At 40.3% G+C, this 10616-nt stretch overlaps 2 protein-coding genes across 3 annotated transcripts in view; one reads left to right on the forward strand and one right to left on the reverse strand.

The window, feature by feature from the left end:
• cux2b (cut-like homeobox 2b) overlaps positions 1–2466 on the reverse strand; it is an 83085-nt gene extending 80619 nt beyond the window's left edge. Inside the window, exon 1 of one of the 2 annotated variants that reach the window (XM_049716750.2) lies at positions 2041–2466. In XM_049716750.2, coding sequence (XP_049572707.1) covers positions 2041–2103 — 63 coding nt within the window. In that variant the 5' untranslated portion in view covers positions 2104–2466. Of the gene's footprint in view, positions 1–1316; positions 1835–2040 lie in introns of those variants that run through there. The other variant, XM_049716751.2, reaches the window with a different exon arrangement.
• A 2529-nt stretch (positions 2467–4995) lies between these two features.
• On the forward strand, positions 4996–9452 carry ppp1cc (protein phosphatase 1, catalytic subunit, gamma isozyme). The gene is made up of 7 exons (XM_049716755.2): positions 4996–5391; positions 5605–5736; positions 5852–6082; positions 6655–6759; positions 8137–8360; positions 8448–8582; positions 8820–9452. Exons 1-7 carry the CDS (start codon positions 5337–5339, stop codon positions 8907–8909), a joined length of 972 nt encoding a protein of 323 aa, XP_049572712.1. The 5' UTR covers positions 4996–5336; the 3' UTR covers positions 8910–9452.
• The last annotated feature ends 1164 nt before the right edge of the window (positions 9453–10616 follow it).

Genomic DNA, 10616 nt, shown 5'->3' on the forward strand with positions numbered 1-10616 from the left:
AGTTGCCGCTTTGGTTGAAAAATGTCAGTGATTTTATTTACAAGAGATATTCATTGAACAATATGCTTATTATTGCAGTTATTTTTTTACAGTGATGATGATGAGTACAACTACTCTGCATCAAAAATGACATGTGACAGGGGGGAATTACATGTGCCTCACAGAATGGAACATAGTTCTTTTCCACTGCAATCATTCATATCTTAAATGTAAATATGGCTAACGGTGTAGAAAAAAACAAGACTGAGGAACGCTATAAGACTTTTTTATACATCGGCATAACACGAGGTGCACAATGTTGTTTAGTAGAGCTGTATCAAAAAATATCTTTGCAAGAACAATGACGCTATGTTTTCAAAAACACATTTGCTTATCAATGGTTATTATTATGGTTGTAGTTTGATAGTGCAGTATTTCTAATTTTGGTTTGGCCACTTTATGAGACAACGCATTTAACACATCTCCCAGTGTACCAGAGTAATTTCTGCAAACCTTGACAAAAATAATAAACAACCTAAAATAAATTTGCATTATTATCATGGCAAGGCAGATTGTTTGATGCAATTTTTGTTTTTTGGTATTTTATCTAATTAGATGCTGCAAATGCAAGCGAACATATTTTGGCCGATAGGTGAAGCTCCTGTATAGGATTAGGTCATGTATGTTTTGTAGGGATAATTAAGGTAATCCTATTTTTGCAGACTGTAATGATAGGTTGGGGGATCTGGGGCACCTGGGAATGTCGCTACGAGGCTATTCAGTGTTTTTAAAAAAATAATAATAATAATCGTAAATGCTGATGAATATTTCTTGGTCCTGTTAGGTGAGAGCCAGCCACAATCGTGTGACGGTGGCCCGGAAGAGAGGGCGGTCCAGCGGCCAGGAGCTGCAACAACACTCGACACCAATACACACCAGATGTGATTGTTTCTGCCCGATAGGCTTTGGCGAGGGGGCGGGCTGCCATGCTCCTGTCATTTGTCATGATACACGACATCAGTCAGACGGCGGAGATGGTGCCCTTGCGCCGGCCGAGGCTGATTTACAAACATTAGCAGGGAATACGATTACACAGCCCCCACCGACCCCCCGCACGAGCAGCCCTATGCGGCTTCGGGGGAGCGGGGATCGAGAGGGAGGGCAGCGGAAACCACTGATGATTTCAACCAACACTGCTTTCTTAAAAAAAAAAAAAAAAAAAAAAAGCATAAAACAAAACCGCCTGGCATTGTGGTTCACCAATTCAACTTTGCGTCTAACGGTGTGGTCAAGCTATAACGATATGGCAGTCTGCAATAAAACAAACTAGTGCTCACCTGCCACATTCCCCACGCTAGCCGATAAGACACATTTCTGTGCCACAAAAGTCCACCAGATGATCGTTTGGAGGCTTCAGAGACGATTCCCCCAAATCGTGTTTGTTTGCTTATTGATCAATGGCAAACCTCGATGTCCAGTCCTCGCGTTACGACCAACGTGCTTCCGTCAAATGTAACAGCACAAGCAAATGCCTTCGTAAAGAGAAAAATAAAACTTGCAAAAAAAAAAAACTTGTCAGCTTGTAGGCTGCAAGGAGCTAAAACGACGTTAAATTTGGGTTAAAGCTAAAGACCGGTGCAGCCACCCGGTACCGCGACGTCCGTCAACCCAAACTGCATAAAACACGAAGCTGCGTGAAAAGTTACCATGCAAGAAAAGCGACTCGACGGCGCATTAAAAGTTTCCATACATGTGAGCACGGCAGTGCGAGCGGCTCACGGTCGAGATTTTAAGCAAAAATAGCAAAAATAACAGTGCTGTCCGCGGTGCTGATCCCAGATCGGTGTGGCTCGCTGAGGCTGTGCTGCTCCGCGGTCGCTCCACGCTGATCAATGATTGAACCGAACAAAGGCAGAACACGGATCAATTTCTAATAAGTAGCGATGCAAAGCACGCTGCTTTCACTCTCACGGTCACCTAAAAAGACCCGTGACACTTCCATGCACAAAAGAATAGTTGCCACCGGAGAAATAAAGCGAGAATGAGGAAAATAGCACTAACCTGAAGCCGCCGTAGATCAAATTTCTTCCAATATTGAAACATCGATCCTACATCGGCGGCCATCTTGGGGGATATTGAGGAGATTTTTTTCAGTGGCTGCAATAAATATGTGGGCTGGATTCCCCCCAGTTAAAGCGCCTTTATGGGCACGAGTGCCACTTTGACAAAAACACACAACACGACTCCGCCGATACGTTTGTCATCACGTCTGATTCGAATGTTTGGAAGTAGTACGAAAGGGGGGTAAAGTAGATTTTGGCAGCAGCACTTTAAAAGTAAACGCCGACTGATTGGGCTAAGCCCCCGTCCGTCCACAACATTAACTGGACAATTGAACTTGATTTTGCTTTGGCAAAGTTATCAATACTGACGTAAAGCCCGTGGTTAATCGATGGCGTCTGAAGAAAGGAGAGAAGGAGATGATGAGTAGATCAGTGCAGTTCAGGGAATTTAGCCAAGCCCACTTGTTTCTCTAGAAGCTCACTTTCTACATGGGAGTAGCCAATAAAATACATTATTGACCCGTCCTATCAAGTAATAGCCTATAGTTAGCGTAATTACAAAAAAAGTATTAGTTTGCTTATCAGTTTAATTGTATTTTACAGAATAGTATCCCTCCACAACGATTGATCATTTATACACCGTATATCCAAAATTTCAAGTAAATAACATGACTAAAACGTTGATGTGAGTTTTCATCGTGCAAATCTTCGAATTTGAAACTTCTGCTTAAAAATCTAGTGCAGATCTGTTCATGGATTATAAAACAGACACGCACACACGCGTACACGCGCGCGGACAAACACTTCATATTTCCCAAATCTCCCCTGTATGGGATTAAATGTTTTGCAATTTGATCACTTATTTTATGTGTATTAGTATTAATGGAGCATATCCGATGTTTGTATTTATTAGCTGAATTCACACCCGGGCAAAAAAGCCCGATTGTACAGTTAAATTATATGTTATTTGTGAGCATAGCCGGACAGCTATCGTTTTGTCAAATTATTCACTTAGGCTACAGGGGTTTCCTTCTTTATTGCTCTGGACATGCGCTGCACAAATGATAGGTGCTCCCCCTGCTGATACCACAGGGTCAAAGGCAATGAAATGTACATGACGGCTAGTGCCATTACTTTCATTAAAACTTCAAGAGAATATTCATACCAAAGTTAGTTTTATTGATTTACACTTCCTGCCCATGTTCTGATCACCAGCCACGCAGTTAACCCTCAACTTCTACTTGATATCCCATTTGAAAATAATGTCCTCGTGAGTAATATTTTATTATCTTGAGCGACATGGGATCAGATATTCTGCTACAGACAACACCAAGGAAAAACGTGAGAGGAAATTGTTAGTATTACATGTTTTTTTTCCCATTATTATTTATGACTCCAGGGCAAAGCTAAAGTGAAAGATTTAAAACTAATAGGTAATTGATGCATCAGGGACGCTTATATTAGTCTTAGTAAAATGACCGTCAGCAATTTGGCAAAAAGGATAATTGAATTGGTTCCTATAGTATGTTTTGCTAAGTTCTGCTGAAAACGGCTGTCATTCAAAGTCAAGCATTAATATCATTTATGTTTTAAAATGATATGAAGTGATTTGTATGAACACGCAGTGTTTCTTTGTGAATATATATATGTTTCAGAAAACAGTCCAACAAAGGGGTGAAGGGGCCATGTCAGATGGGAGTGAAGCAGATAAGAACAAACTATTCTAGGACATTGCGTTCTCTCTCTTCTCACTGTCTCTGCTCGGGACACAGCAAAAAACCCCCTTTTCAGCAAAGTGGTTGTTGTTGACAATATTTACACACTCCTCATAGGAACATTAAGTTCTGGAAATGGAAATTAGAGCAAATTAAAGTTCAACAGCATCGGTTTTCAGAGGACATAACTAATGACCACATTCAAAAACATGAAATTATTCCAGCTTCTTACACTATTGATGAAAAAAAAGCAAAGCAACCAAGGATTGGCGCATTGTTCCTTTGTAATCTGCAAAAACGTCAACTTTTCTATTGTATACTAGGACCCAATGGTATATGTAATGTGTTTTATACGTTCAAGCATGCCCTCTAATTTTAAGCAGAGGTTTGCATCCCTACTCTGAAGTACTTTATTGAGGAAAAAGAGAATTTTCTTTCTCATGCAGATTTATTTAATTATTGTCTAACTATACATGCTATCAAAATAATGTTTCGACCGTTTTCGACTGGTGCTAAATACTGTTGGCTGGCGCTATCTAGTGGCCAGTATAGGAACATTTGAAACCTACCCGACTAAACGGGCTCACGTTTGAGTATTCATGTAGAGTCCTCAATCATGTAGAGTCTTCAAAGATTTCACTTTAAAGTAAACTCCTCCAAAGTTTAAAAATGTACAAAGATATTCCAAATACTCGTTTTTAAATGCTCAAATTGGATGCATGCATCAGCATGTATCATTGTGGAGAGGGCAGGGGTAATATTGAGGGTGAACACTGCCTTTTGTCGGTTTACATTTCACCTTGTTTATAGTACTGTGCTGGTCTGGGTAGATGGAGACACTATGTTGAAGGTTCATGTCCGTGCTCCTGTTTTAATGGGGCCTCTCTGATTTGCATTTACAATAACAAATTGGTTGTTCACGTAAAAAGCAAGTGTATTCTTTTTCTGCACTTTTTTGGGAAGTTTTATGTCACTCCTGTCATTAGCTAAACATAATCCTTTCCTTTGAGGGACTTCTGATCAAGTTGAGTTCAGTGTGGCTCTGTCATTCGACCCAGTTAAATAACTCGTCGGATGTGAGTGCGCGGAGTGGACTAGTCTGCATGAAAGGAGGGAAAATTAGTTTAAAATTATACAAAAATAATTACAAATACAATGGTTTTACCACATCCTCCCCCGAATACCTATCGTTGCATGTCGTTTCCGTTTTATGGGCTCCGTTCCAGTAGGGGGGAGCAGATGATTGGCTTGCTTCTCGAAAACTGCTGTCTGGCACTATCGACAAGGTGCGGCAGTAAAAAACAGTCAAGGGATCTTTGCGCAGTCAAATAATCGTACACAAAATTTCACCTTTCCCAGTGAAATTTAATAGTTAGATGTAGACATTTTGAGAGCTACGCGTATTGGTAAGTTGTTCAAGGGTGTTCGAGTGGCTACTTCGAGACAGGCTCAAACCAACGCATTTGCCCTCCACCGGAAAACACACAGACGCTAACGTTTAGCGCGAATGCTAGGAGAGCTCGCAGTTACCCCTGAGACCTAGATTCTATACCGTCAATATTTTAGCAGCGACACCACGATGGCCGATGTCGACAAACTCAACATAGACAGCATAATTCAACGTCTCCTAGAAGGTGAGTCTATTTTGTCAAGAACTGCGTGTACTTGGTCGATGATAGTCGCGCCGTTTCGGCTAGCCTAGCATGTTTGCCAACAGCTGGAGGAGCCTTCCAAATCAGAGTTATTTTGCGACATAAATGTTAACCACTAAACACTTCTAGCCACTGATGCGTTTGTTTCATATAGCGAGCGCGTCATATGATGTTTGTGACATATGTGTTTACCAGTGAGAGGAGCTAAACCTGGAAAGAATGTTCAACTGCAGGAGAATGAGATTCGTGGATTGTGCCTGAAATCCAGGGAAATTTTCCTGAGTCAACCCATTCTTCTAGAGCTTGAAGCTCCTCTCAAGATCTGCGGTAAGATATCCAAGTATATTCTCTATCAGAAAACACATCCATGCTCAACCTAAGGATGCGTTGTTTCTCACTATTAACTCATTCCAATATTGATCATTGTCTGTTTCTCTGTCAGGTGACATCCATGGGCAATACTATGATTTGCTGAGGTTGTTTGAGTATGGGGGCTTCCCCCCAGAAAGCAACTACCTATTTCTGGGAGACTATGTGGACAGAGGGAAGCAGTCTTTGGAAACCATCTGTCTTCTGCTTGCCTATAAAATTAAATACCCCGAGAACTTCTTCCTGTTGAGGGGGAACCATGAGTGTGCTTCAATCAACAGAATATATGGCTTTTATGATGAGTGTAAGTCATCTTGTATATCGTCGTCCACATAACATATAATTGTCCAAGTCATATTTTAATATTTTTCAAGAAATAAATACGATTTTTTAAAACACACTATTTTCCCCACTCGCTTGTCAATATCAATTAAAAAAAACAACAACAACAATCTCTTTGCTAATTTTTTTCTTCTTTTTCAAGAACATTGGAATATGACTTGGGCAGTAATTAGACTTAGACTTAGACTCAACTTTATTAATCCCTTGGGAATACTCCTTCAGGGAAATTCAGGCCCCAGCAGTATCCATACCACAGAGCGGGTTTACAAAAGACACACAGATGGCATGAGCGCAACTCAATAGGCCCTCATAAGGCTGCCATACAACGGCGCCACAAAGAAAGCCAGAAAGTGCGAAAGATAAAAGCCATCAAAGCAAAGCAAAAAGAAAAAAGTAACAGTGCCATGAAGTCAACAATATGTTTAGTGAGGTTTTGTTTTTTCTCACAGTGGAATCACCTCACTGAATTTTGTGTTCCGATTTACTCATTTGACTTAATTATTAGTTGAATTTGCTTGCTTTTCTTTGTTCTAGGTAAAAGAAGGTACAACATCAAGCTGTGGAAGACTTTTACAGACTGTTTTAACTGCCTCCCGATTGCCGCCATTGTGGATGAGAAGATCTTTTGCTGTCATGGAGGTGGGTTTTTGTCATCTGAGCCAAAGAAAATATTCATAGAGCAGACTTGGATTCAAGAAATAAAAGGAGTTCCAGATAACAGGTCCTTGCAAAGTATTCACCTTTTTACAGTGAGGAAAGTTTGGTAAAAAAAAAACATTATTCAGGGCTCGTTTTGATAGTGTTTAATAATTTGGAATGCACCAAAAATTCAGCCTAAATATGTCTGTAAAGGGGCATTTCGGCGGGCAGAAATAGAATATGGTGATAACGCTAACAAAAAACGTTACGCAATGTTGCACCAACCATCCTATACGTTCCTACAGTGCTTTAGTGTCTCCCTCTAGAAATTGCATCATATCCGCATCTTCTGATCAGACTTTTGACTCGGTGGAACATCTGCTTTAACATCTGCCATCATGGCCACCGCGGGTCCTTGGCCGAATATGGCATTATCATAATACAAATCGCCCTGAGGAGTTTCCTTTTCAGAGTGATGACTCGCTGTTCTGCTGTGACCTTGTTAATGGGCATTCAAAGGTTTTGTAAGCTGGTGCTCACACAATCAAATACCCTGAGAACTTCTTCCTGTTGAGGAGAACCATGGGTATGCTTCATTTAACAGAATAGCGGGCTTCTATGATAGCTGTTGACTCCATTCAGGGAAGTCATACTTGAATTGCTGATTCCATTGTTCGTGTAGTCCCAAGGCTCGAAATAAGCGATTTCACATTGCTGGTTTTGCCTCAAAATTAATATTTTGCACTTCATAAATACATATTGAAGACCAAAACTGAGACTCAAATGCTGATCGTTAAAAGTGTATTGCGAGCGTTTTCACGCTCACTTGAAAGAGCAAGCACGTTTGTCAATAGTCACAGGCTGCACGGAGCCAAGTGGCACCAGTAAGAGCTCGCAGAGGAGAGACGAGCGATATAAGAATAGTGAAGAAAATGAAGACACACAGATCAGATGCTCAAAGAAGCCGCACTTAGTTTTTTTTCTCGTTGCCAATTTTAACTAGACACAAGTTATCTGAATGCTGCTTTGCTTTTTGAGTTTTTTGTACTCTAACTTGTTTTGTAGCTGTACGAATAGTAAATAAAGGAATGATTAAAACTTTCTATAATTCCATTACAGCATAAATCATTCTAGCTTTGCTTCGAGACAAAGTAAAATAAAAATGTCCCTTCTATGGAAAAGAAGCAAAGCCTTTTGAGTCCGCCGCTTTGGCTGTGACAATTTCTTGCAGTGTGGTTTTAAAGCAAACAAATTTGGTTTGACGTCAGTCTTTCATTTGTCCTTGACTGAGCTCTTTGCAATTTGGCAACTGAAGTTAAAAAAGCACATTGGCAGTATAGCAATGTTTATTTGTGCTGGTCTGCTCTTTTTGTACAGGACTTTCTCCTGACCTGCAGTCCATGGAACAAATCAGACGCATCATGCGCCCCACTGATGTCCCCGACCAGGGTCTGCTCTGTGACTTGCTCTGGTCTGATCCGGACAAGGACGTGCTAGGTTGGGGGGAGAATGACCGAGGTGTATCATTTACCTTTGGCTCAGAGGTGGTGGCCAAGTTTCTGCATAAGCATGACCTGGATCTGATCTGTCGTGCCCATCAGGTCATTCTAAGACTGTACAAATGTGTTTTATTGTTTGGCGTAGTGTATTGAACAAGAGTTTAAAATCTCCGTTTGTCTTTGTTGCAGGTTGTTGAGGATGGCTATGAGTTTTTTGCCAAAAGGCAGCTTGTCACTCTGTTCTCTGCACCAAATTATTGTGGGGAGTTTGATAATGCTGGCGCAATGATGAGTGTTGATGAGACCCTTATGTGTTCTTTTCAGGTAAGGTGCTTTGGCATTTTATATTTATTTTGACCCCCCGCCCTGTTTTTCTTTTAATTTTTCAAAATTTTTCTACATTTTTTTTATACAATGAATTGCTATTTTTCTTCATTAACAAGATGTAACAAACCAGTTGTGGGTTTTTTTGGAGGGGTGGAATGCACTAGTGCTCTCCTAAATCCTGTAACATGCCATGTTAAATTTGCCCTCATACTTCTTTCTCTTTTGAACTGATAGATTTTGAAACCAGCTGAGAAGAAGAAGCCTAATGGCAGCCGCCCCGTCACTCCTCCTCGCAATATGGTCACCAAGCAAGCAAAGAAATAAAATAAAACATAGGCTGGACATGAGGCAGCCACTACTATTCTTTTGTCCTTTGCATTTGAGAGATTGGTTAACCTTAATGTTGCCAATACTGTTAAGATGTCCACTCCCACCCTTTGAAAGCAAAATATGTTGTTGTTTTGTCCACAGGGGTCAATTGATATGTCACCATGGAAACCTCAGGTGTTTTGCACTCCATTTTGCAGCTACTCTTTGCCACATATGACTGTTGACTCATGAAAATCATAACAAAAATGCTACGTATGCACAGGAATGCCTTGTTTATAGCTGTGCACAATTTTATCAGTTTATTCTTGTCATGTTCCCCCTCTTGTTCTTTTCCATTAATGATTATTGAAGAGCATTAACAATAGACACAAACACCACTTTGCTGTAAAATTCAAAGTCTATTTACAGTCAGTGTCTTGGAACATTGACTCATCGTATCACCTCACATTTTTATTAAAGTCTTGTGCTAAATGACATGACTAAACAAGATCTCTTTTAATGTAAATCTTTCTAATAAACTGAGTGTATTTAAGGGGATATTGATGTGATTGTCTTTTTATGCATCCACTTTCAGATGTAATTACACAAGTGTTATCTATATACATCATCTGGAGCAATTAAAAAGCTCCTGCACACCAGAGCTGCTGATTATTAAATAAGTTCAAATATGCAGAATGCTACAACTGTGTTTTGCTAGGCATGCTCTGACCAACCAGAGGATAGAAAAATGTGACATTATCAAGGCATGAGTTTAAGGAGGAATTTGAAATCCCATTGCTAATGTATAGGTTAGGTTACATCAGATGATTGTGAAGGCCTGGCCAAATTGATTTGATAGATTTTGCTCTGTAAGATGGTGAAATCAGATTGGGAAAATGAAAAAACAAATGGACAAAAGTACTGTAGCAATGCAGCCAAGAGAAAGCATGAAATAAAGGGAATAGGCTCATGAAAAAAAAACTAATTTGAAGAATAGGTATTGGAATTTACTTCCGATAGTGTTTCGACTAGCTGAGGCCTTCATAAAATTGAGCAATAGGGCCTCTCCAGACTGACCAAGACGCAGATGCGGTCTGTGGGAAAATTCATTTCATCCATTAAAACATTTTCAAAGAATTCTATGATGAAATACATTTCCATATTGTTAAAACATATACAGCGTTTGTAATGTAGCAGTTTTCATCTGTGTGTGTTACATTAGTATATTACATTACATAGGAGAACAATACACACTTTATAATAGAGTTCACAATTCAATAGCACTGTTTCCAATTAGATCATAGATGTCCATTGCACATTTTTTGATACGATGAAAGCTGCATAATGGAAGGAAGGAAGGGGGCAGGGTGTTGTGGGGGACTTCAACCTTGTATTTATGAAACATCCTCCATCCTCTATACCGCTTATCCTCACTGGGGTTACAGGCTGGAGCCTTTTCCACCTGATTTTTTTAGGGGGGAGGCAAGAGGCGTGGTACACCCTGAACTGATCGTCAGCCAGTCGCATGCACATAGGCCAAGGATAAACAACGAGTCAAACTCAAATTCAGACTTTTAGAACAATTTAGAGGGCACGTCCAGCTCGGGTCTCCAAGGGCTGCTGTAACACAATAGATTCAAATGATCAACTCACCACCAAGGTCTGACGACACTTGATAATGATCCTGAAACAGGGGGCACAATGGGCCTTGAGTTTTGATAC

The sequence above is a fragment of the Syngnathus scovelli genome, chromosome 3 (assembly GCF_024217435.2).
Source record: "Syngnathus scovelli strain Florida chromosome 3, RoL_Ssco_1.2, whole genome shotgun sequence".
In the NCBI taxonomy this organism is placed as follows: Eukaryota; Metazoa; Chordata; class Actinopteri; order Syngnathiformes; family Syngnathidae; genus Syngnathus; species Syngnathus scovelli.

What these genes read in the sequence shown, in the direction of transcription:
- ppp1cc (XM_049716755.2), top strand. Translation starts at nt 5,337, where the DNA reads ATGGCCGATGTCGACAAACTCAACATAGACAGCATAATTCAACGTCTC. An exon ending in AGCTCCTCTCAAGATCTGCG is followed by an intron (nt 5,737 to 5,851) that starts GTAAGATATCCA and finishes TTTCTCTGTCAG; the next exon opens with GTGACATCCATGGGCAATAC. An exon ending in CCCTTATGTGTTCTTTTCAG is followed by an intron (nt 8,583 to 8,819) that starts GTAAGGTGCTTT and finishes TTGAACTGATAG; the next exon opens with ATTTTGAAACCAGCTGAGAA.